Below are 25,088 nucleotides of genomic sequence, written 5' to 3'. Positions count from 1 at the left end.
ATTCCTAATCCAGATTTGATATGAATTACACTTTTGTATTGGTTGAAATTATGGATTGGTAAAATGAATATTTAGATTGTAGAAAAGGCTTGTGATTGGTTTATTAGATTGACTTATTAAATAATTGAAGAAGTAGTTGCATGAAGGATTTGGAAGAGTTAGACGAATAGAATAAAGTTGCAAACAGTTGTTTTGAATTTGAGGGAATCTGCTCAGAACCAGCATCTGAAATAGAAAAAGGATAGATTTAATAGTATTAGGAGAATCGCTAGGGGAATTTTTTTGTTCACATGCGGCATTTTCACTTCGAGCTTTATGGTTTTTAATTTTTTGCTATGATTTGTGTAAATGGTTTGTCCAATTCTTTGATAGTCGATTCTGGGTCTAGTTCTTTAATTACTCATTGAAAATTCTTGAATTTGTAGCTCAGGATTTGTCCTGTTATGTGTTTTTAATTTTTAATAGCCCCACAGCGATAGCTGTGGCTATTATTGGCCTTCTATTGGTTTTTTTACAATTCAAAGAGTTTGAATTGTATTAGGGCGCTGTCTTTTTAAGATCTGTTTACACATTTTCATGATTTTTGAAGTCAAATTGGAGTAGTGATTGTGGTCACGCCGATATAGGAAGTGGAGCGAAAAAGCGATTGGTTTTGGGCGTAAAATTTTTTCGCTCTAATTTTAAAGTAGAGTGAGAAAACAGTGTTTGAACAAAAATTCGGTTTCTCGGTAGTGGTTTTTTGTTCACATGCGGCAATTTCAATCTGATTTTTACTGTTTGTTTTCGATTTTTTGGATCGAATTTTTTTTCGAAATGGTTTTCCCAAACCATTCAGAGCTCATTCTAGGCCTAGTTTTTTGTTTGAATTAAATTTTCATTTCTCGCTAGTGGTTTTTTTTGTTCATATGCGGCATTGTGACATTGATTTTCTGTTTTTTTTCCTTATTAATTGCTCTCAAACGAAGTTTGTAGCAATTATATTAGTCCTGTTGGTCTTTTTTTATGCGATTTTTCGCTTGACCGATTTTTCGTCTGACGCTTTTGACTTTTCGTCCTCAAAAACGGGATAAACAGGTAGCGCCCAGCGGGCATTAAGTGCTCTTAGAGCCTTTCAGCTCTGTTTCAGCTCAAACTGTTTTGGAGACTTATACTGATACTTATGGTGTGAAGGGCGGTTCTGAGAGGTTGAGAAACCCCCCCCCGTTGACCCCCATGCCCACCGCGCTGTTGCCCCCAACCCAATTTTGCCCCCATCAGCCCCAGTGCACCCCCCCCCCCCCCGTGGCTAGCTACTGACGAAGCCAACCGCTCGCCGGTCGTTTGAGAGCAATTCGCCCGACGTTAGTCGGTTATGTTTTTTTTATCTGATTTTTTAAAAATAGTTTTCTCAATTCACTCATAGTCCATTCTAGGTCTAGTTTTTCTGTTTAGTCAATGAAAATTCTTTGAATTGTTCGTCAGGACTTGTCCTGCTATGTTTTTCATTTCGTCTTCGCGATTTTTGTCACGACCATATGACGTCACAACCACTTCAAATCTGCTTTTTGTTCATTCGTTCATGCAAGTTTAACTGAAGTACGCGTGTGATGTCATTTTTTGCTCTTAGTGGAGCGAGTTTTTTTGTTCATTTGCGTGATTAAATTTTTGGTCGCACTTGACTTACCTCACTCTCAAAAAAGACTCCCTCACTTTGAAATTGACTTTTATTTACTGTAATTCAAAGAGATAAGGTCAAATGGGTGTGTGTCACTCTAAATGAAGGTTATTTGAGAGCAGCTAATAGAGGCAAAAAGAACTTATACAGATTTTTAGTCAAAATATAACATATCAGCCTTCAATGAAAAGACGAGTTTTTTTGGTCTGTCTTTTTTACTGTTTTTTTAGACTGCAGATCTACGAAGCTATTGCGGCTATTTTCTGGCAATCTGCCAGCTATGTTATATTTTTTAAATCTATTTCTTTCCTTTTACATAAGTCACCGCTTACACGTGGCATCTGACCTACCTCGCGGTTTTTCAACTGAATGGAATTTAAATATCCTTCAGCAAATTTATTTAAACAGGGCAAAGGTCGAAACATGAATTCAAAAGATCACGTGCATTAAGACTTATTGTTTAAGACTTATTGCCTTACCAATGTTACAAATGTTCCATAGAGTATACTGTTGAATGTTATTAGCATTAAGCTTATTGTCCTTCAATTTAGAGACTGTATTCGCAATATTTCTGGAATCTAATGAAACTACGTACCAAATTGGAACAGTTTGACTCTGAGAAAAATTAGGCTGTCGTTAATTCTTTTTTTTCTCTCTTTTAACCGTTTCAATAATTAAATCGGTCAGTAGTTTAAACCGCTATTGTTGGGCAATCTGGCGGGTATGTTTGCGGTTTCCAATTTTGTAAACCTTTGGCTCGGAATCCGGTAATTCTACCAATTTTCGCTGTTTTTAAATTGCTTCCACTGTATGAAAGAGTCTTCCTTTTAAAGAGTCTTTGATCAGTGGAAGCGATTTAAGGATCTCTTAACATCAAGAAGTCAAAAAATAGAAATGAAGGGAAATTTGTCTTCACAACGTTTACAATCCTATTAAGCCTTTTTCGTTACTTTTTCGATAGAATCATGTAATTGGTTTTGAAAAAAATCATAAAGCAGATATCCTGACAATTTTTATTGTCGAGGTATTAAATTTTAACTGATTTATTTTAGGCAAATTACAGCTTTTACAATTTCAGCTTAAGTTGACGATTTTTTGTCAAGTTTGTTCTGCAAAACTACTGGCCTAAATTACTAATACTCCGAGGAGGGCGTTTGCGCATCAATTGAGTCACAGAGCTAGCGATGTACATTTTTGTATTAATTAATCAGTGCTTCGATATAAGTCCTTTTTGGTTAAAAGTGCGGCTTATCTGGTTGAAAATTGTTTGTTCCAATTCAAACTTTTCTTAGAATTAACTATATAATTTATCAATGATTGTTTCATATTTGTTGCCCAAAATTTTATCATATAAATACGTGGAGATCTGTAAGGTTTCGTTCGGAAGTCGCCCACCCCGCCCCCACCAACAGCAAATGCAAAATTGACTTGCGCCTGAGCAGTTTTTTTGTTCAAAGTCATCATTATGCTTAATAATCAATGATCAGATTCTTCGACCATTTTAATTGAACTTACTTGTTTATGGGTACGCGTTTAAAAGTTTCTTAAAAAATGTTTTAGCTGTCCATCAACTCAGTAATTGAAAAGTTAGATTTTCTCATATAGTTGGAGACAAATTGCTAAGTTTATAGGGCTGTTCAAGTTAATTTTTTATCAGCTACGGGAGAGTGATTTTTTTTACTTTAATAAAGTAACGAAAGCTTGAAAAAGAAACATAATTGGCCTGTTGCAAGTGTCAACTTTTGTAAAATCCGTATCATGCAAATCTACTAAAGTTTTGATTTTGCGATCTAAGAGTTTTTGGAGGGAAATAGATTGGTAAACGAGGGTCTCAATCTTTTGCCAATTCATAGACTTCGGCTTAAACATATTTTCAGATTATTAAGGTCAGTTGGTCTCAGGAAACGTTGATGTTTAGGAAAAAAGATGAATTTGTTTTGGATCAGAGGATGTTTTGCCGTGGTTTTAAACAACGATACGCGGTAATGTGCTGAATGCGCATATGTTCGGACTCCTATCATTTCAAATATTGGCTCTTCTAAAGTATTTTTGCCTGCTATAGAGATTTATCTAGTGTTCTCTCAAAGTCGATTTTAAAAAATATTAAGTGTGCCAATCTTGCATACGGACCTGTTGACAAACTAGGGGCGTAAGTTCTTGTTATCTCATTCTTCAAATGAAAACTGTCTTTTTCAATGCCCCTCTTACAAACACAAGCAATGTTTTTTTGAGATCTCTAGCTCAATATTGCTAAAAGTTTGTAAAGAAATTGCTCAAGTTGACAATCTTTTGCAGGAAGAGAAAAAGACAATATCTTGAAAACCCAATATCTTTTAATGAAACCCTTGTGTGGCATTCTTTAGTGGTGCCTGTGTAGAATGGAGAGGTTCAACTGATCGCTTTTATTGATAAAACAATGCAAAACCGTCAAAAGAAATAAAAGCTGTACAGACAATTGGATATCCCAGATCTGACAAAACAGCCAAAATTTTTAAGCTATTAACTTATTGAAAAAGAAATTGCAACAGAATGAAATTGGTATTTTCGAAATTAATGTGAAAATGGCCATCGATAGCAGCAAATAGTGGAAAGTTAACCGATAAGGTTTTAATTTTGTAAAAAATTTGCAAAAATCCGGAGCACCAAACGCCAACAATATACTTTACATTGAACTTGCGAAAGTTTTTGCGCAAGTAAATTGAACTTATGAGCCTATATATAAAGATAAAAGTGAGGAGGACAACTCTTCTATGGCGGAAAAGACTTGAAGTGGTTTAGTACGCTGTTTCTAACCAGTCATGTTTGTCAACGATGGTTAAAATTTTTCTTAGGCCAGTCAAATAAACTAACGTTTTGTCCTATGGACTCTTAAATATAGTTCAATATCAAAAACAATATTTCACAATGAAAAAATAACAAATTTTAGTGCTAATTAATAGCCGCCGTCAGCTTCTTAAACGGCTATAATTTAGGCGCTCTTCTTTTTTTTAATTAGCTGTACCTTTCGATGACGTTTTTCGTTTTACATGAGTCACGACTTTCACGTTTGACTTCTGACTTACCTCACTCACTTTTTCATTTGAATGGATTCTAAATTCTTTCGCGAATTGAATTACGCAATGTAGTGAATACGGTCAAAGTCAACAGAGCGAAATCAAAAGAAACGGGTTAAACATATAAAGCCCGGTCATTAAGTCATAGTGCATTAGGTTATCAAAGTTCATTAGAGTGATTGCTAGCTGATATTTGTATTAATCTTAATACTTCAGTTTAGAAGCTGAAGTAAGTATAGGTTTAGAATCTAATTGAAACTGCACACTGAATTAGAACGATTTTTTAAACTTAGGAAATTGTTTTTAAAATTTCTATCTCTTCTTTTTTGTTCTGTTTCAGTCCCGATGTGCGTCTAGCGCGTCAACGGTGGCCATTTGCCGTTAATATGCCGGCTATGTTTTGTTAAAACAATTATTAAAATCAAATACTTGTCACATGCTTCTATTTGCACAAGAAATATGAAAAACTAAGAAAGAAATTGATTTGCTATTGTCTTCAACCTCAAATGAATCTAGGATCTTCTGACTGACGAAAAAATTACATGAACACCTTTTAGTTTTTTTAATATCTTTTTTAGTAATTTAAATAAAAAGAATAAGAATTGATCGGTTGTTTGCCTGAAAATCAAAATTAAGGGGCACTCAAGAGGAAGCTAACAGGAAGAATCAAAATTTCTACAAAAACTTGCAATGAGCAAGAATTTGCTATAAAAATTGTGTCATTTCTTTTTTTAAATGAGACATTGCTCAAAAATGGCATAAAACGACGAGTTTTTCCAATAGTTTTTGTAGGAAAATCAGAAGTTTGATAACTGAATAATTGGGCTTTACATTGAGACCAATGAAAAATGAAAAAAAAAATGAAGCAGAAAACGGCATAAATTACCTTAAATTAATCACTTAGATACCAGAATGTGATCAATTGAAACCTCAACTTTGTCACACGAAGCTAAGCGATCGCTTTTAGATTACTAGTGATTACTAGTTATATACTAGTTATACTAGAAAAAATTACTAGTTATATAGAAAATTACTCCAGTTTGATCAACTATTTCGTACAAAAGTTGAATTACATCAATAATTAAACGCACAAATGTGTCAATTTGCTCGTTAATACTTGCTGTATAAACGGAAAACTGTAATTTTGCAGATGATATTGTCAAAATGGCAAGCATTAGGTGAAAACTTGGAAAATAAACTGATGACTCTGATAATGTTTCAAACTGGATTTATAAGTTCACAGAATTTTTGAAGACTAAAGATCCATAGAATTCTTGACAATAGACCAAAGTTTAGGCTCTGCACGCTGTTGCAAATAAATTGATGAATAATACTATAATAACAAACTGATAACTCCCAAGAAATGATAAAAATATGTTTTACATTTTAAATGACTGGACTTTGACAACGATGGTTGACTTTTTTTGGTGATCAGTTGTGTTATACAAGCAATTATACTCTAAATGTACGTTGTAAGCAGAAATTTTGTTTGGAAAAGTGATTTTTGAAAAAAAGTTTGCAATTTTGTCTTTTAAAAATTTATCGGAACTATTTAAATGATACATATTTCTCCTAGGCTAAGCCAATATTTGCAAAATTAATGACCGGTTGATTTTACATTGTTTATCGTGCTGTTCAAGGGCAAACTAAGATAGAATGTTTTGGCAGGTGAAAGACAGTGTTTGATGATTTTTTTCAAACTATGTTGAATTTTCGTTAAAAGTTGTTGACAATTTGAATAAATTTTCTCATAAATCGGTTTTGCGGTGCGCCAAAATTCATTTCTCTGAAAATTAAAGGGCACCAAAGTCTAAACAATTGAAGAGAATATTGCAATGAGCAAAAATGGCTGAAATTTATTGTCAATAGTTCATTTTATTCCATTGAATCTGCTCTTTTCAAAAAAAGAACAAAAATAGTGGAAATCAGCCGAATGTTGACAAAATTTTATTTTAGTTACAACGGTAAAAGTTGAGAGGCCACTTGTGTTCGTTGAAATTAAAAGTAATGTTCTGATACAAATTTGAATAAAAGGTAAGAGTAAATGGACTAAATTATACCAAAAATAACCCAAAAGATAAACAAATTTAGTGTGAAATTTTCATATGTTCACAAAACATTCAAACCCGATAGCTCCTAGAAAAAACGAAGTTCGGAAAAGCCTTCCGTTGAGCTATCTTGTGCTTCACGGGCTCCCTGATGGTAACAATAATGTTTTTCTGCGTCAATTGTATCGATCGCTAACGCACGTTATCGAGCCTCCTTGCTTTTTTTTACCTGCGTTAATTGTTCTATGTTACTTGTATTAATAGCCGCCCTCATCTTCTCAGCAGGCTATTATAGCGCTCCTATTTTTTTACAATTCAAAGAATTTGAATTGTATTGGGGCGCTGTTTTTTTTTAAGATCTGTTCACACAATTTCATGATTTTTGAAGTCAAATTGGAGTAGTGATTTTGGTCACGCCGAAACAGGAAATGGAGCGAAGCGAGTGGTTTTGCGGCGTGAAATTTTTTCGCTCTAAATTTAAATTAGAGTGAGAAAACGGTGTTTGAACAAAAATTCGCTTTATCGGTAGTGGTTTTTTGTTCACATGCGGCAATTTCACTTTGATTTTAACTGTTTTTTCGATTTTTTGGATCGGATTTTTTTCTAAATGGTTTTTCCAATCCATTCATAGTCCGTTCTAGGACTAGCTTTCTGTTTAGTCAATGAAAATTCTTTGAATTTTACGTCAGGACTTGTCCTGCTATGTTTTTTTACTTCGTCGAACAAAAAAATGTTTCGCTTTACCTCATTTTGTCGCTTTTTCAACATTTTGTGTGAAATCTTTTTTACTTCTCTAGGCTAGATTCTCTCTTCTCTCATTCTGCTAAAAGTGGGTTTGAACATCAGTTGCTCAGCAAAGCAATTCAAAATGAACAGAGTCAGTATAAAAATTGAAGTCAGAAATAGAAACGGGATAAACCCATAAAGCCCAATTTTAGATGCCCGCTATTTGAACGGCGTTCCTATAAGTATTACTTACCTCTCTCTAATGCTTATTGGTATTGATAGTAGCCCCTGTAGCCTCTCTCTAAGAAACAGAAGTATGTTCAACTACGAAATGCCATCAAAATAAATCGGACTAAAAAATGTTTTTGTTCAAAAATCTTTTTTTTTTCAATATCTATTCTTTCAATCTCAATCATGCTTATTGGAATCAACGGCGGCTATTTTTCGGCAATCTGCCGGGTGTGTTTATTAATTGCGTACGAATGAATGTTTCGCTATTCTTAGCGTTTTTCCAGGTTTTCCATGGGAGATTTTGAAGACGATGACGCTTTAGATGCAGAATTGATGCGAGCATTCGCATCTTACGAGGACGAAAACTCGAATGAAGCTCAAACTGTTGAAAGCAATTCATTAGTTACTCACAGCTCTAAAACCGACCAAAATTACGAATCGGAGGATGAACCTTTTCTTGACGAAATAGATCCTCAAATCGAGAGTTCTGAAAAATCAGAATTAAGTTCGATGACTCATCAGACTAAACGGATGTCATCAAGTGTCCATGAGCAGTTAGAACAGAAGAAAGCTCGCGTCCTTGAAAATATCCGTAAACATGAAGGAATATCAGCTTCCAAATTTGCGGAGAATTATTCTGGTCCGAAATATTTTGATGTGCATTCAGGATTCACGATTGGAAATCCTCGTTTAACTCAAGAAGATTTAAAGTCCAAAATGGAGGGCAAGCAAAATGTGAAACTGGGTTACCTGAAAGATAAAATCAGAAATCATGCTTTGTCAGATATTAATTTTGTTGTGTTTGGAGTGGTATCGAAACGATATCAGCCTAAAAAAGGAAATAATGACAAATCTTGGTGTACATTTTTGGTATCAGATTTGCGATGCTGTTCTCTTCGATTGACTGTGTTTCATCCTGACCACGTAAATCTTTACCGCGAAGGAGAAGGTACGTCTGTATATGTTAAACTATACGATTGTTTTGTTACAACAGCGCAATTGTTTTGTTAGGTTATGCACCTTCGAACAGTGGTCTAAAATGTGCTACGTGTCTAGAGTTCTTCGCTCAACTTTTGTGCTTTCTCTGAAATAATGCAGTTAAGCTATTGTTGTTTAGAGTTGTGGCCTATTTCCTGTGGCTAATGCCGTTTGAAGTCCCATTTAGTGTTGGTAAAAAGTGTACTTCTGCTTTATTATGAATATTTGTGCTGAATTTCCATCATTAGTCAATATTGACTGAATGTGATGGCGGTGATGCCACCAAACGTAATCAGCATCCTTTACCGACGTCAGTCATAGAAAATCCTTGTCTGAAAGTTCGGTTTGTTACGATATGCCTGGGCCTGTATTTGCCCTTTGTTCTTCCTCGGCAGAAGTCGGGTTTGCATCACATCTTTTGTTTCGCATAACGAAAAGAGGCCATCTGTTTAGGAATGATAAGTTTCATGGAAAATCGACATTAAGCTAAGGCTGAAGAGTGCCCACTTTTCACGTGTCACTTGTTTCGGCGTAACGTCAATATGTATATTATGCTGCTGCTCTCCCGCATATGGAGTTAATGATGGGCTGAATTATGGTGAATGAAGCCATCAAAAAGGATTGTCGAAATCGTTATTCTAATGCTCTTAATTTTCAGTTTTCTGCGTGCGCTTATACAACTTTTCTACGAATAAAGTTGTTCATTGATTCATCTGTGAATTAATACGTGATAGGGAGTTATTTTTAAATGCTATCCATTAAATTTCAGCCAGTTTTGCGGGCCCTGTTGATATTTTTATGCTTATTTCTGGACAATTTTTATGAATGATTTGGACTTTTTTGGAATTGTCATTGTTTGAAAGTCTGAGTAAAGGTGCTGAAAATCTAAGTCCATGGGGCTTAACAAACGCGCAACTCAGTGGAAATGACAAAATGAAGAGCAAAAGTTGACATTTCTCCTAATGTATTACCTTCCTGTTATCTCAAAACCAAACCAATTGAGGACTTCATGTTTTCTTGATAAGTCTTGTGATTTTCAGACAATACGTCTTACTTAATTGCTCTGAAATGATGTTTTCTAGCATTTACATTAGTCCTGCTGGTCTTTTTAATGCGATTTCGTGTGACGCGATTTCTGCGCAAATAGCATTTTTCCAATGCGATTTCTACCGACTTTTCGTTTGATCGTTCTTTTTAATAGCCGCACAGCGAAAGCTGGGGCTATTATTGGCATTATCTTTGTTTTTTACAATTCACAGAGTCTGAATTGTATTGGGGCGCTGTCGTCTTATTTTTTAAGATCTATTCACACATTTATGATTTTTGAAGTCGAATTGGAGTGATGATTTTGGTCACGCCGGAACAGTAAGTAGAGCGAAAAAGCGAGATGTTTTGTGGCGTAAAATTTTTATGCTCTAATTTTAAACTAAGCGAGAAAATGGCGCTTGAACAAAAATTTGCGTTCTCGCTAGTGGTTTTTTTTGCTGACATGCGGTATTTTGACATTGATTTTTACTGTTTTTTCGATTGTTTTGGGATCTGATTTTTGGTTCTGAATCACTTCAAATCTGCTTTTTGTTCATTCGGTCATGCAATTTCAACAAAATCATCATTGGAGTGATGATTTTGGTCACGCCGGAACAGTAAGTAGAGCGAAAAAGCGAGATGTTTTGTGGCGTAAAATTTTTATGCTCTAATTTTAAACTAAGCGAGAAAATGGCGCTTGAACAAAAATTTGCTTTCTCGCTAGTGGTTTTTTTTTGCTGACATGCGGTATTTTGACATTGATTTTTACTGTTTTTTCGATTGTTTTGGGATCTGATTTTTGGTTCTGAATCACTTCAAATCTGCTTTTTGTTCATTCGGTCATGCAATTTCAACTGAATTGCGTGCCTGACGTTATTTTTCACTCTTAGTGGAGAGCGTTTTTTTCTTCATTTGCGTGATTAAATTTTTGGTCACACGTGATTTACCTAGCTCTCAAAAATGACTTCCTCACTCTGAAATTGACTTTTCCTTACTTAAATTCAGAGAGATAGGGGCAAGTGAGTGATTGTCACTTTTATTGAAGGTTATTGGAGAGCAGCTAATAGAAGCAGCAATTACTCATACAGATTCGTAATCAAAATATCACATCTCAGAATTTAACAAAAAGAATTTATGCAAAAAGAATTTATTTGGTCTGTTTCTGTTACTATCTTTTTGAGACTGCAGATCTACGAAGCTAATGCGGCTTTTTCTGGCAATCTGCCAGTTATGTTTTTTTTTGAACATTTAACTTTTCATCCTAAAAAACGGGATGAACAGGTAAAGCCCAGAGGACATAAAGTTCTCTTAGAGCCTGAGAGATCTTGTCTCACGGTGTGCAGAGAGTTTGACCCCTTCCCGCTTATGCCCGCGCAACAATAGTTCACCTCACTCTACCTCATTCAACACGTAACCCCGAACGCTCATAAGTATTAATGATTATTACCCTCAATGACTTTAGAAGTGGTCAATTGATATGACCCCAAGGTAAAAGTCAATACAAGTTTCTTATCTTTTAATGACGATACAAGTTATAAATCAGGGGGTCATAATGGACGAAGAGAACAATATGGCTCTACGTTATTTTACATCAATCCGCTAAAAACATTCTTCTTTAAATTATCTTTCCAAAATTCTAAATAAACAGAAATAAAGGTTTCCGTCGGAGAAAGTCAAAAAGAATTTGTACTTTTTAGAACTTTCAAAATGACAGCAGAAAGAAAGGAAAATTTTGAGGTCTTTTACAATGATCTCTTCCTAGTTTCTAATTTTACTTTTACTAAATTCTGAGTTTTAGAATTTTTCCAATTAGTTTCAGCCGAAAATTGTATTTCTTGTAAATGTTCTTTCGCCAGAGTAATTTTTAGGTCTTTTAGGTTTTTCTGAATATCATGGTCTGTTAAGTCGTATGGCTGATCTATGAATCCCGGCTATCTTATGTAATCTTTAATTTTGAACGAATACAGAAGTTTTAATTAAAGTTAACTAAATTACTCGTATATCGCACATAGAACTCTAGTTTCAATTAAATTCGGATATATTGCTTTAAGTTTGCAATCTTATGCAGTTTGATATTTCTTGCATTGATAATTCTGGATTTTGTCTGACAGGTGTTCTTATCGGTGTTCTCAACCCTAACTTGAAATTGGAGGACGAGCCAATCATGAGTGTGAACGATGCCAGGTGTATTCTGGTGCTTGGTAGATGTCTGGAGTTTGGATTCTGCATGGCCACTGCTCAAAAGACTGGGCAAAGATGTCAAATGCCAATAAATCGAAAAATGGGAGATTACTGCGAGTTCCACATTTTAAAAGCCTATAAACAATCGACGTCTAGAAGAAGTCATCTGCAGACTTCTGTGCCTATAGAGCCTTTAAAAGAGCGAGAGAAACGTGCAAAAATGATAGAGAGCAATCAAAATAAGTTTATAATTCATACAGGGAAACAACGACTGTATGAAAACCAAACCGTTGGTAATAGGAAGATAAAAACACGTCCCAATATGTCATCCTATTCTATTGTTGTCAATCAAAATTCTGCGCAGAGCTCTGGCCCACCAGCAGTAGGTGCAAGTAGCGGGGTTCAAGCCCGTGATCTTGACATTACCCAAGGTAATTCCAATATTTTGAACCCGGATGGTACTAGTGTTTCCATCGAAGACCTTTTGAAAAGACCAACTTTGGGTGCTCTGAATTTGAAACGCAGTCAGGACGAGGCTGACAATGAGGCGCCCTCGACGCGCAGTTCTGCTATCAAACGTCCGGTTTTGGAGAAATTTTCAGCACGCGATTTGTTGAACCAGCATTCTGACAAACTGAAGACTCAAAACGAAGTTTCTAAAAGTAGTGTGTCTAACACTGACTTGTTAGATCTGAATAGATCTTCGAATACCCTTTGTATCTTGGATAGCTCTACAAGTTCTCACAGCTTGCCGGCTTCTATAAATCAGGTTTCGAGCTCTGTCACTTTGAGCGATTTACGAAGAATGAAAGCTGCTGCTAAGTTGCAATCGAGCGGGGAGGGGAAACGCAAGGAGGACATAATGAAACGTGTTAGTATGAACAGAAGCAACGACTTGCCGACGACGAAAAAGCCAACGGAGTCGGATAGCTCATCGATGCCTGCGATCAAAAAACAGAAAGTGAATTGTGTAAATTCACAGAAAGAGAACCTGATCCAAAATGTCCTGAAATTGAAATCGAAGTTTTCGACGCAGTTGGACGATATGGAGAGGGAGCACGAAGAAAAATATTTTAATATCAGAGAGAAGAAAGAGCAGATTGAAGAGCGGTTGGCTTCCACAATGGAGATCAAAGTCAGAGCTGTCACATGCAGACAATGCTGGTAAGATCCAAATTATTACTCGTTCAATTAGCAATTTCGGAAACTACTTGAAGGTTGCCTTTGCCAAAAAACTAGCCACTGAACTAGTATCCACTGAGAAAACGAAGCAAACAAAACCAAAAAAACTCCCCTGTGGTGTCAAAAACCTACGTACACGTGAAGATTTTTTAAAAACCATTATAAACATCAAATATAATTAACATGTGTTCAAATTTGTTCTCAACGCGTCTAGTTTTTTTTAACGTCTAGCAGACGGTTTGTATAATTTTCAAACAGGTTGCTAACGACATCTGAGGCAACTTCGTTTCAATTTTCCGACAATTTTTCTGAATTTTCTCAACACCTGTCTGTTTTCGTAATCGCTGCTTCAAAATGGCCCATAAACTTCTTAATTAGATCTGGATCTGGGCTATATGCCGGCCTTTGAAGGTTTCTTTCCCTTCTTCTTGAAAAAAGAAGTGCCGATGATTGCTGATTTATGCATCGGAGCATCATTTTCTTGAAAAATAAGGCCCTGAAAATGCCGTTTTTCCTTGTAATTATTTAAAATTTCCAAATAACCGAAAGCTTGTCCGAACTCACCTTTTTGTTTTTTCCAGAAATCTCGTACCATTTCTTTAAAGAAATCAAACAATTCTGTCGCTGGAGATGCGTACTCTAGTTTCATTAGTAAAAGCAACATTATATCAGAAAGAGACAGTCTTCTTGAGCATATTGATACACCATTTTTGAACAAAAACACTTGCTTTTTCTTCAAACTGACTTTTTTGGAGCATTTCTCGAAAAATGTCATATTTTTCCAGAACTCGTCTGACTGTACCCTCGTAGCATGAAAAAGTGTCGTGAGTCAGTTCAGTGAGCTTTTGGGATCTCTTAAACCATCGGTGAATAACTGTTTTTGGACAACTTTGTGGGTCTTCCGCTTGAATTTTTGACCTCGAAACTGTTTTAGGTAAGGTAGATACTGCACTGGATCTTGGTTTCAATTTGAGTTGTTGTCTTTTGGTCAAAGAAAATCCTATCCTTAATTGCACGAGAGAAAGCTTCTCGTTTATATGTGCACGTGTATTATTAAGAACTCATAGCAAAATTTCTTTTTATTTCAATTTATTTTCGTATTATCTGCAGTTATATGCTTTATTATATACTATGGCACACCTAAAAGCTACGTAAAGAAAACTCTGCATTTAAAGCATGATTCGTTCTTCATTAGCGTGCCAAAAAATTTCATCCTCGTTTTCCGCTTTAACAAAAAAGATGTTTAAACCGCTTTGTTCCTTCAATGTGTGCCAAGTTGTTACCCTGCGAGATGTTGCAAATTGCCAACTAAGAATTTGAATTATGCATAATAGGCTCACAAATTTCTCTAGTTGAGAAGAAATTGAGAAAAGTTTCAACAAATGGTTAAATTTTCAGGCCCATTGCCAAAAACATTACCTCGTAACAAAAAAAAACAAAATTAGAAGTGCTAGCGTGCATTATGCTTTCCATTCAATGCCATTGAACGCAATAAAAACAGATAACTTCTTTCAATTGACAAAATTTATCGAAACAACCTTAATGTCAATTAAAATCAGTTAAAATAAAAACTGCTTCAAAAGCAGCTCGTGAACAAAAATTTTGATCACTAACTTTTTCTCTCCTTTTGAGGCTTTTTGCATTTTACCATGATATGAGTAGAGTGCAGCACTGTATGGGCAATATGATTACTTTCTCTTAGCGTCGCTTTTCAAATTTGTAAAGTTTGTAAATCACTACTCACGTGCAGCCTTCCCTCTGATTTCAAATTGACGGAGACTTTATTGTATTACTCGTCGAGATATAAGAACTATTTGAGCAGACAACTGTTGACTGGATACTGCAATAAAATTTGTCTGGCCCAGATTGTTGTGTTGACTTTTTGATAGACAGATTTGACTGTTATACTAGTTTTTAGGGCGATTTATGCTTAACTGGTTTAATGCTGTTAATTTTGGAAGATCGATATATTTGACGTAGAAAGACATGAGTGGTATCATTAGAAAGCGCGTCGAGAGGCGAATCGAAAATTAAGAGATTTTCGAAATCCGTCCTTTTCGAGCAGTTATCCACGTTTAAAAGTTTTTGTGAACATTCGGCATTTTACCGTAACTTTTACGTTCACTTTTAGACTACTTTTTTCCCAATTTTGATATTTTGCGCAGATATATTAACATTAGTGACAATTGCGTGTTTTTAGTAACCGTATTACCTACTGGTCAAGCTGCTTTTACCACGTTTGGTTTTTACGATCAAAATGATTTGCATTATATCGAGGAGCCACAAATTTCCTGACTTTTTTCGACTTTTTAATATTATGAGATGTCAAGTTGAATCAATAGTTTTGGTAACGCTAGAACAATAAAATTAGAAGAAGAATGAGTACTTTTTAAGCGTAACATTTTTTCGAACTACTTTTAAGCGGACAGAAATTTTCAAATTTATAATTAATTGTTTCTCTCTGGTCAATTTGGCTACTATTTTTGCTGTTTCTCTTTTCTGCAAATGCTACTGAATCTGATACATGTATTTTAAAGGTGCTTTGATGCTATTTTTCGAACCAATCAATCGACAACAAATCATTTTGATGGCTTTGTATCTATCTCTATGGTTTCAATAAACGTTTGTGATTGTTTGTTGAATTATTGATATTTTTGTTTTTTTTTTATTGTCGCTTTGGCTCATTTAAAAAAGTCCCATTGACGTTTTAAAAGGAACAAGGCGGCTCGTTAATGTGCGTTCGCACATGATGTTCCGACCCGAGCTCATCTACATTTTTGACTCAACCAAATGAAGAGATAACAAAAATAGATGTTTCAATTTAAAAAAAAATGCTACATTTTAAGTTGATTAAACAAACTAAATTCTGCCTCGATGAAATAGCAATCATAGGTTTCATTCATGTGACATCAATAACTCATCACAATAAGTCGTATGGCAAAGAAAAATACATCAAAACCACGAAACTTTTGAGAAAACCCATAGTATCAAAGTCAAAAAATTCTACAGCTTTCAACGGAAGGCATTTAATACGCTAAATTATGCCTAGATGATGTGACAACTAGGATGTTTGTCATTCAAAATTTATCAATAAGACACTACAACAAGTCATTCACTATGAAAACAACAACAAAAACAGGCAAAATCCAAAAGTTCGGTAGAAAAGTGAGAGAAGAAAGTGTCGAAGCTATTTAAACCATAAGCTTTTTTCTCTGAAAACTTTTTCAACGATCCATTGATCGTCTTCATTAAGCCAATGGGAGCTATCAATATTAGGATAATGTAATACGATTTCAAAAGGAACCAAAATTACTAAAAAAGATCCAAAAATTATAAAAATTATGAAAACTCGTGCACCGAAGTCAAAAAAACCAATAGTTAGAAGACAAAACCGCTAACTAGATAAATTGTTGCTGATGTAGAAAAAAAAGCGGTTCTGTCATTACCGAGACTGACTTACAATCCACGAAAATAAGCTAAAGATTGATTTATGTTAAAAAAATATTTTAAAGTCTTAACATCCATTAAACTCAAAAGCTTTCATAGGAATTCAATGAATACGCTCAGCTATGCCACAATGTGAAAACAAGGTTGTTTATGATGCCTAGATAATCAATAAGACATCACAATATGTCTTATGACTATGAAAAAAACCAACAAATACAGGCAAAAACCAAAATTTCTTTAGAAAAACGGAAGAAAGTGTTGAAGCCATTTAAACCATATTTTTTTCTCAGAAAGTTTTATCTATGATACTTTGGACGTCTTCACTAAAGGAAGACGTAGCCATCAATATTAAGATGACGTGATAAGATTTCAAAATGAACCAATAAAACGAAATGTCCAAAAAATTTTTTTAAAAATTTGAAATCTTGTGGCATTGAAGACGTATAACCAATAGTTATTTGATAAAGCCGCCAATGAGATTAACTTATGTTGCAGTGGTATGAAGGAGTTCAATCCTGTTTTTACTGAGACGAACTTACAGTTCATAAAATTAAGTTTATGATTTACTAATTTTAAAAAACTTTCGAAAATTTATTTTCAAAGTCTTAACAGCCATTAGCTGTCCAGTTACAGCACTAGATAGGTTCACTTTGTGCTCATTAGCAAATCTATTGCACCTTTAGTCAACAAGTTTATGCCATAGGATTATAAAACCTTAGTAACACCCTCAAAAAATAAATCCAAATTTCATTTGAAATTACGAAATTTGAGATACGAGTCCAAAAAAAAAACATGAGCGATCCCTTCGAAACCAATTTTTGTTCATTGGGCTTCATTTGATCGTAAAAGAGGTTTGTCATTAACGGAACTTCGATATTAAAAGTGTCTAGTAGTCTCTAGGTGACTTGAAAAAACATAAAAATTGCAAAATTTTAAAAAAAAGAGCTCCCAAACCTAATTCGATTTTTTTTATATTAAACTTCCCTCTAAGACTAGAACTAGTCTTTTTTATCTCCTTTCGTCTATTAAAAACCTAAAATTGATTTACTTTATGGCGTGAAATGTAGTTTTGAGTTACATTTTTTCGTAGAAAAAACGTTATTTCGAACGAAAATTACGGTAAAAGTGAACCAAATATCCAGTGTTCACATGAAACTTTAAACCTCGATAACTCCTCGAAAAAAACGAAATTCAAAAAAATCTTTTTAATTCCGAATTCTACGCTGGACGAGCTTTTTAATGATACCACGCACATTTCTCTACGATGAATATATCGGTCGGCCAAAATTCACGGAACAAAAAAAACCCATTTGAGTATATAGTTCTTCCCCCCCACAAGTGGGGTCGGAACAATTAATATATAATGTTTTTTGGGGCAGCTTTTTTTCTCTTATGATTTTGACATTAGGGTCTTTTGGTTAATTTTGGTGAATTTTTTTATTTTTCTTATCATTAAATCTCATTAAAGAGGGTACCATTTGGTTTTCCAACGTGGAATAATTGAGTTTACATCATAGTTTCTGTCAATAACCTAAGATTTTGTGGCTTCGATATATTGTTTTTTTTTTGTTTTGCACTTTTGTTTTTCTTTTTTGGTATTATTAATAACTCTTCTCAGCAAAAGAATATTTCGAAGGCAATTTCTGAAGGCTACTGATGAACTTGCATTTTTTTCGTTTCAATAGTTTATGCTTTTACGCCTTCGAAATCGTTTGTTTTCTAATTTTTGATCTTTGCGTTTTGCCTCTTTTCTTGCTTTTATTTTCGACTCTGTGTTTTAGTCACGGTAAGCAGATCCCCCAGCTGCTTTCTAGCGAAACAAAGTGAGTCTTTAGTATTTTAGTCATTGGTGGTTTAAGTTTCTTCACATAAATACTGGTTTTGTCTGAGGTATGACTGTATCTGTTTTTGTTGTCTTGTCTGTGGCTCTTATTAATAACAGATCGCTACAGATTTTTATGGAAATAATGGTTCCTGAGTGGTTTTTTTTGTTGCTGAATTTGCCAACTGAGACATTGTCAACGTTATTGCTAAGTGGAATTAAGAAACGATTCTAGCAAGTTTTAATTATTCAAGTTTATTGAAGTGGCTACTGGTTTTAAAATGCAGTTAGGTTTTTTAATATGAGGTTTCGTGTTTTTTTAGCTTTGATGACACTAGTTTTCAGTAATCTTTTGAGTTTTGGGGATTGGCTGTTTTTTTTTGCGCTTTTTCATTTTTTGCTTGGTGGTTATCCGAAAATTTTTTGTTTGGTGATAATTTTTGTAAATTTGTTTAACGTGATTTTGTTTGAATAAATTTAATATCACTTTGTTTCGGAGAATATGGAGTTTTCATTTGTCCTATGGTGTTTTCTGTTTCTTTTCGTTTTTCTATCTTCATTTCTTCTGCTCTTTATCAAAGGCTGAGGTTTCCTAAAAGGTATTGAAAATTGGGTTGTAGTTTTATTCGGGACTTGTTCGGGACTTTATTCGGGACCTGAACTTTTTTCTTTCTGATTAGTAGTCTGCCTCGATTTCAGTCGGATAATTAGATCAGGTGTCAAGAAATCAAATAATGAATATTATTTGATAAATTTTTCGAGCCCACGTAAAGCTTCTTATTTGAAAATGCAAAATCTAAATAAAAGTTAAGAATGCTGGATAATCACTTTCTAAGTTTTTCCGGTCCGAAGGACCTCTGCGTTGGAAGTTTGGTTTTGGAAGTTAAATATACGTTTAATTCAGAATATTTTTTTATCATCTGACAAAATTAGGTTTTTACTCCATCAAATCGTTGTTTTTCTGCTTGAGAAATTTTATAGTTGTTTGTCTTTTTTTCTATTAAGTGTGAAAACTTGTTACTTGCTTTAGTCTTTGTTCATTCGGTTCGAACAAGAAAATAACAAGAGTTGTCTTAACTCCATTGGTATATGCGGCTGTCCTAATTTGAGAATACTTTAAGGTTTATTTTTCCCGTTTTGCTTAATTTGGTAGATTATTAAGCCAAGGTTGTGGAGTAGCGACGTTGGAAAATTATGATCAGAGAAGTTATTATTTGAATTTGAAGTTGTTTGGTATCGAATACCACTCACGATAAACTTTTATTTTAGTAACATTCACGATTTTTTTAAAGCAGACAAACCTAATGAAAAGTTGAGCATCTCTTAGTTGTTGAATATTTCATGAAGTCAACAGAATTTTGAGAGTTGCTGATCTGATTATGTTTCGGTGGGATAAATGGAGCTTGTTATGAAAAAAAACAATACTTTTAAGTCGGGATTATGAAGTTACTGTTTTTGCTCTCATCAGAATAGTCAATTGCGGGTTTAGGTTCAGGATATCTAGCGAAAAATGGGTAAATTTCAAAAATTGAACTAGATTTTCCTTGCTTTTCTCAATGATAGTCGGTACCCGGATGGCGCTTTTTTTCGATCATGGTTTCTAAACGCGTGGTTCAATTTGCTTTCGAAAAAATAAAATCCGAAAATTCATGTTCAAGGTTAGGGCTTCGTGCAATTTCATTGTAGCAATTGAAAGCTATAGCCTTAACTAACGAATTATTAGTTCAAAATAAAGTATTGAATCAACGTGTGGTATTCTTTTCGTAAACTACTTCTGAAGTTTTCATTCTTATTATTTTCTAAAATAATTTTTAGGTTGCATTTTTAATTCCAACTTTCTTTGGGTTTAATTGGTATAACCAGAATTTGTTTAGTTTTTGCCTTGCTTAATGACATCTCCCATAAAGGTTGATGATGATGATGGTTTTAGCACCTTTTCTAATCTCAAAAGTGCGTTCGTTCAGTTAGTAGGCTAGACAAAATAGTAGAGTTTTGAGCATCGTCTTGAAACATTTGTAATTTGACTCATTGCGAACATAACTAGGAAGGCTGTTCCAGTAGTAGCATCCACTATTCATAAAAGCACGCTTCTCGTAGTTTGTTTTGACTGCTGGAACCCGAAAAAGCTCCCGCCGCGATGGATTCGAAGACGATGAGTTCAATTGAAAAAGATCTTTAAGGTATGTCGGGGGTTTTCCATGTTTGACTTTGTGCATCAAACAGCCAGCTTTATATTGGATTCGTTGCTTTATCGGAAGCCAGTGTAATTTCTTCATTAGCTCGCTTGTTCGAGAAAAACGAGGCTGGTTGAAAACAAAACGAGCTGCAACATTTTGTACGTTCTGTAGTTTCTTCAATTTTGATTCCGGAAGACCAAGATAGAGTACGGTGCAATAATCTAATCAGGTTGATGAAATATAGTTCGTCTTGCAGGCAACTCTCTGATGAGAATAAATGTAGGGACAACAGAAATAGTCAGAAATAGTTGGGCAGGTCTCATTTTTTCTAATTGTCTTCAAGCATAAATTTGGATTCAGAGTTAGGGAAATTGTCGTTTTAGCTATATTGCCCCGAGCCTAGCCATGAAATGCAAAGTGGACAACCACAACTTCACTTGGAGTCAGGAGACGAAGCGTTTCTTCAAATGTTCCGATTGTTCCACCAGGTGCATCTCGTACAGAAGGTATCCTACCCAACCTTGTAGTAGTTGCGGGGGCAGGAGATTCGACAGGACTCCAATGATCGAACAGAATAACAAGCTGCCCATTTTCAACACCGAATATTTCAAAATTGCAGATGCAGAGGATTTTACACAGACATCGTCGTCTTTGAACTGAGGTTATTGAGTCAAGCTTAGAACTTAAAGGAACATGTACCTCTTTCTTATTTTAGTATGAATTATGCTGAAAAAAGTCTTTGAATTTGAAATTGTGAGCTGAAGTTTGATTAATTTTTGTGCTTTGTTTCTTTGAATTGAAATTTCTACTGGATATGCTTAATCTGACTACACAACAGAACAGAAAAGGACTTTGAGAACAGAAAGGGCGAAACTAATATGGAATTTTTTGTACGTAATTCGTGCCAACTCTTATTATTAGATTAGGTTGAAAGTGCATTCAAATCCGGCAACTGAAGAGGTCGTAAAAACGAAATTATAAAATTTATATGAAAAACAGGACAGTAATTATTAATTGAAATCAGCAATATAAACAAGAGGATGAGTTTACAAGTTGCTGCTGCTTTGGGCTTCGAATGTTTCACTTTAGAAATTTTTTTGTGCTATATAGAAATTAGTTTTCATCGGAACTGTGAATCAACGTGGTCCTATAGAAGTAATCAATAGTAGATCTGGCGTTCCAACTGAGATTTGACCAGGATTAATAGCCGCAAAGTTGTACCTGACTGATTTGCGTGCGTGACGTCAAAATTTCATTATTATTGGGGCAAGATTTTTTGCGAGATTAATCTGTTGGTCGCATGTGATTTACCTCACTCTCAAAAATGACTTTCCTCACTTCCAAATTACTTTTCTTTACTTAAATTCAGAGATAAAGCCAATTTATATGTCATTCTAATTGAATGTTATTTGAGAGCAGCTAACAGAAACATCAATATGTTATACAGATTCTTAATCAAAAGCTAACATCTCAGAAATTAATAAAAAAGAAAACAATCTCTGGTCTGTTTATTTTTGAAGCTACCGCCTAAAAGGCTATCGCTGCTATTTTCCTAGTCTGCCAGCTATATTGTATCTCCCGGAATTTAAAAACACGCTCATATGTCAACATTTAATTTATTCCGAGCAGAATGAAAATTAACAGATTGAAAAAAAACTTTGTTCCGACCCTTCTTAAGGGGGGAGGAACTATATACTCAAATGTTTTTTTTTGTTCAGCCAATTTTCGCCGATTGATATATTCATCGTAGAGAGTTGAGACTGGTATCATTGGAAAGCTTGTCCAGCGTAGAATATGGAATTAAAAAGATGTTTCTGATTTTCGTTTTTTACAGGGAGTTATCGAGGTTTAAACTTTTGAGAAAATAGAGTGAATCCCGTTGATTTTATTCACATTTTCCTAAATTTTTTAGAAAAATTTCGCCAATTTTGCTGAAATTTATTAATATTTTCAAGGATAGTGTTGTTGATTTTATTTTTAAGGACAAAAAAGTATAGTTGATTATTTTGAATTAGTTTTCTCAAAAATTTGGGCTAAATATTTCAAAATTCAGCCTTTTTCCTCAATAATAACACGAAATAAGCTTCTTTAGTCCACTTTAATTAAACTTGCCTGAAGTACACCCCCAAACAACACTAATACAATCTTTATAGACTCCAAAGGGGGCTATTCCTACTTCAACTTCTGTTGAGAGTGCCCTGTAGTTAAAACTTTGCCGTTTTCGTTAATTTACTCGTTGATTATCAAAAACGCAGTATTTAATATTGAGTTTTTAACTAACAAATTATCTATATCTATAACATTCACAAAATTAAGTGTTCCTTAAGGGCGATAAGCATTAGCAGCGCTAGCTTTGGACCAATCTTGGACTGTTACAATCCAAAAAGAATTCGGATTGAAATTAATCGGTCTTTTTTTTAAAAAAACGGACCTTTTCTATATTAAATAAAGAACAGAACATATCAAAGCAAATCTCACGAGTGATAGGTCCAATCGGCTTCCTAAGCAGATCCAAGCTAATGCATTTAGTTTTTTTACTTGAAAGCTTATGGTCGTTGTGACTTTTAAAAGTATTTGATTTTTAAATAAATATTGGCTTAATGAATTTTTCCTTTATTTTTTTCTTAATTTGGTCAACTTGTAGCTTAGTGTCATCAAAAAAAGAATGCTTCTTCTTTCTACTGATTTAAAATTTAATCCCTATTGCGGTTTTAAGCCTTAAATTATTGTTTTGTGGCTTTGGTACCATTAGATCTCCGTTTTCTAGTTTTGTCACATCCTATTATTGAGAGTTCTCATATCATATTTATGGCGTTAAAAGTAAGGCACAATTGAACAATTTAAAATCCTGTAAGATAGATTAACGTTTTAACGGCTTCGACACTCGTTTCTCGAAAAATTTATTTGATATTTTACAATTGTCTTTAACTGTCGTTTTTAATGTCTTTTTGGTCGTATGAAATTTCCAGAACAATGAAAAATGTCATTAGCTTGTCATGGAAATTTAGATGAGCCGATATTTTGATATTAGTAGATAGCTGATAGCTTTCATGACTTTGAAAACATTTTTTTTCCAAAATGAAAATAAAAAACTTTTTAAATTCGCAATTTTTTTTGTCTTTTTGCTACCTGGTCTCGTTAATTACATGTCGAATATGAAATTACAATAAAGATTAAAGAATTGGTTATGACCTTTTTGGCTTCGACTTCAGTTTTCCACAAAAAAAGTTAAATTGATTTGTCATCTTTGACTTTTTTTGTAGACGCAAGACATATTCTGGATAATTGCAGTTCTTATGGGCTTACATTGGACGAATAAACGAAGCTATTCAATTATTTCAATTTGTAATTAATGGCTTTCAGGACTTTGGAAGTAATTTTCTTTCGAAAAAAAATCAAAAGTACTTACTTTTGCCCTTTTTTCTTTTTTGTCTACTTGTTACATAGTCTTATTAATGAAAGGATGAAAGGCCACATACTATATTATCGGTGTTTGAGGAGGGCGCAATCGAACGTATTTTGAGAGCCAAAAAATGGCTTTACGGATTCGACAGCGTTTTCTGGAAATCTTTATTGAATTTTTCTTGTTTTTGCTGTTCGCCTTAACTTGCTTTCTTAATATTGGCATATCATTGGGTCATCAATCTAGTGCATCATTTTTTACTCCACTGAGTTATTTGCTTTAGGTTTTTTTGTTCATACACTATTTTTAAATACTTGGGTTTTTTTTGGGATTCAAAAAATAATTTTTTGTGTTTTTCTATCTGTTCCTCATTTGGTAGACAATTATTCCAAAATTGTGGAGTAGCGGGGTCGGAACCTTATGTGCGATTGCACATTACCGAGTGTTACGCACTGATTTTTAGAATAATTAATCTATGGTGTTATTGAGGTAAAATTGAGAGATAACTTGGAATAATTATTGTCATTTTGAAGGGCTTTTTTTATGTTTCACAGTGCGATTTTTAGCGGATATATTTTTAATGAAATTAGCTAGTAACAGCCTTTTACTGAGCGGTTCGGAAGCATGATATATCCACTAGTTTGCCTTGTATTTTAGAGTTTTATTAGTCTCAATTTCTACTCTATCAAAGTCTGTCAAAGTTAGAAGTTTTCGGAGAATTTCCAGTTCAATCTTCAATTATTATATCAGAAAATAAAGACAAATTTTCAATGAAAGAATAAGAAGTTAAAGTTTTTGCTGAGTTTTATTAGCAACTGATAGTCAGCCTGTTTTTCCGGTGTTCTGGAGATTGTGGGTTCCGCAGGACTGTACCTTGAGTTGTATTGGTCCTTCGCAAATATTTACTGATCTACAAGTTGGGCAATTTCCGGCTTTTGTACGTCTCTTGATGTTAGTTAAGTACATATACAAGTTCCGTATTAGCACCTACTTTATCAGAATAAATACTTCACCAAGTACATAATCTCTCATGAAGTTATTTACTAATTATGTGAATTTATCTTCAAGAAACTCAAAAAAGTAAATTTTGAGGCTTTTAGGCACTTGATATGTTTGCTAGTAAAACTGTCACTCTGCGGTTGTTTTTCATAAACATAAAC

The 25,088-nt window shown here is 34.2% G+C and overlaps 1 protein-coding gene across 1 annotated transcript; it reads left to right on the top strand.

Moving 5' to 3' along the window:
• Window positions 1–7,988: 7,988 nt before the first annotated feature.
• Window positions 7,989–21,338, top strand: LOC142337564 (protein MCM10 homolog). The gene is made up of 3 exons (XM_075386889.1): window positions 7,989–8,661; window positions 11,828–13,061; window positions 20,909–21,338. Exons 1-3 carry the CDS (start codon window positions 8,004–8,006, stop codon window positions 21,183–21,185), a joined length of 2,169 nt encoding a protein of 722 aa, XP_075243004.1. The 5' UTR covers window positions 7,989–8,003; the 3' UTR covers window positions 21,186–21,338.
• Window positions 21,339–25,088: the final 3,750 nt, after the last annotated feature.

The sequence above is a fragment of the Convolutriloba macropyga genome, chromosome 4, assembly GCF_964194025.1.
Source record: "Convolutriloba macropyga chromosome 4, txConMacr16.3, whole genome shotgun sequence".
NCBI lineage: Eukaryota > Metazoa > Xenacoelomorpha > Acoela > Convolutidae > Convolutriloba > Convolutriloba macropyga.
Note: the sequence above shows the minus strand (reverse complement) of the source record. Positions and strands in the feature narration are given on the sequence as shown.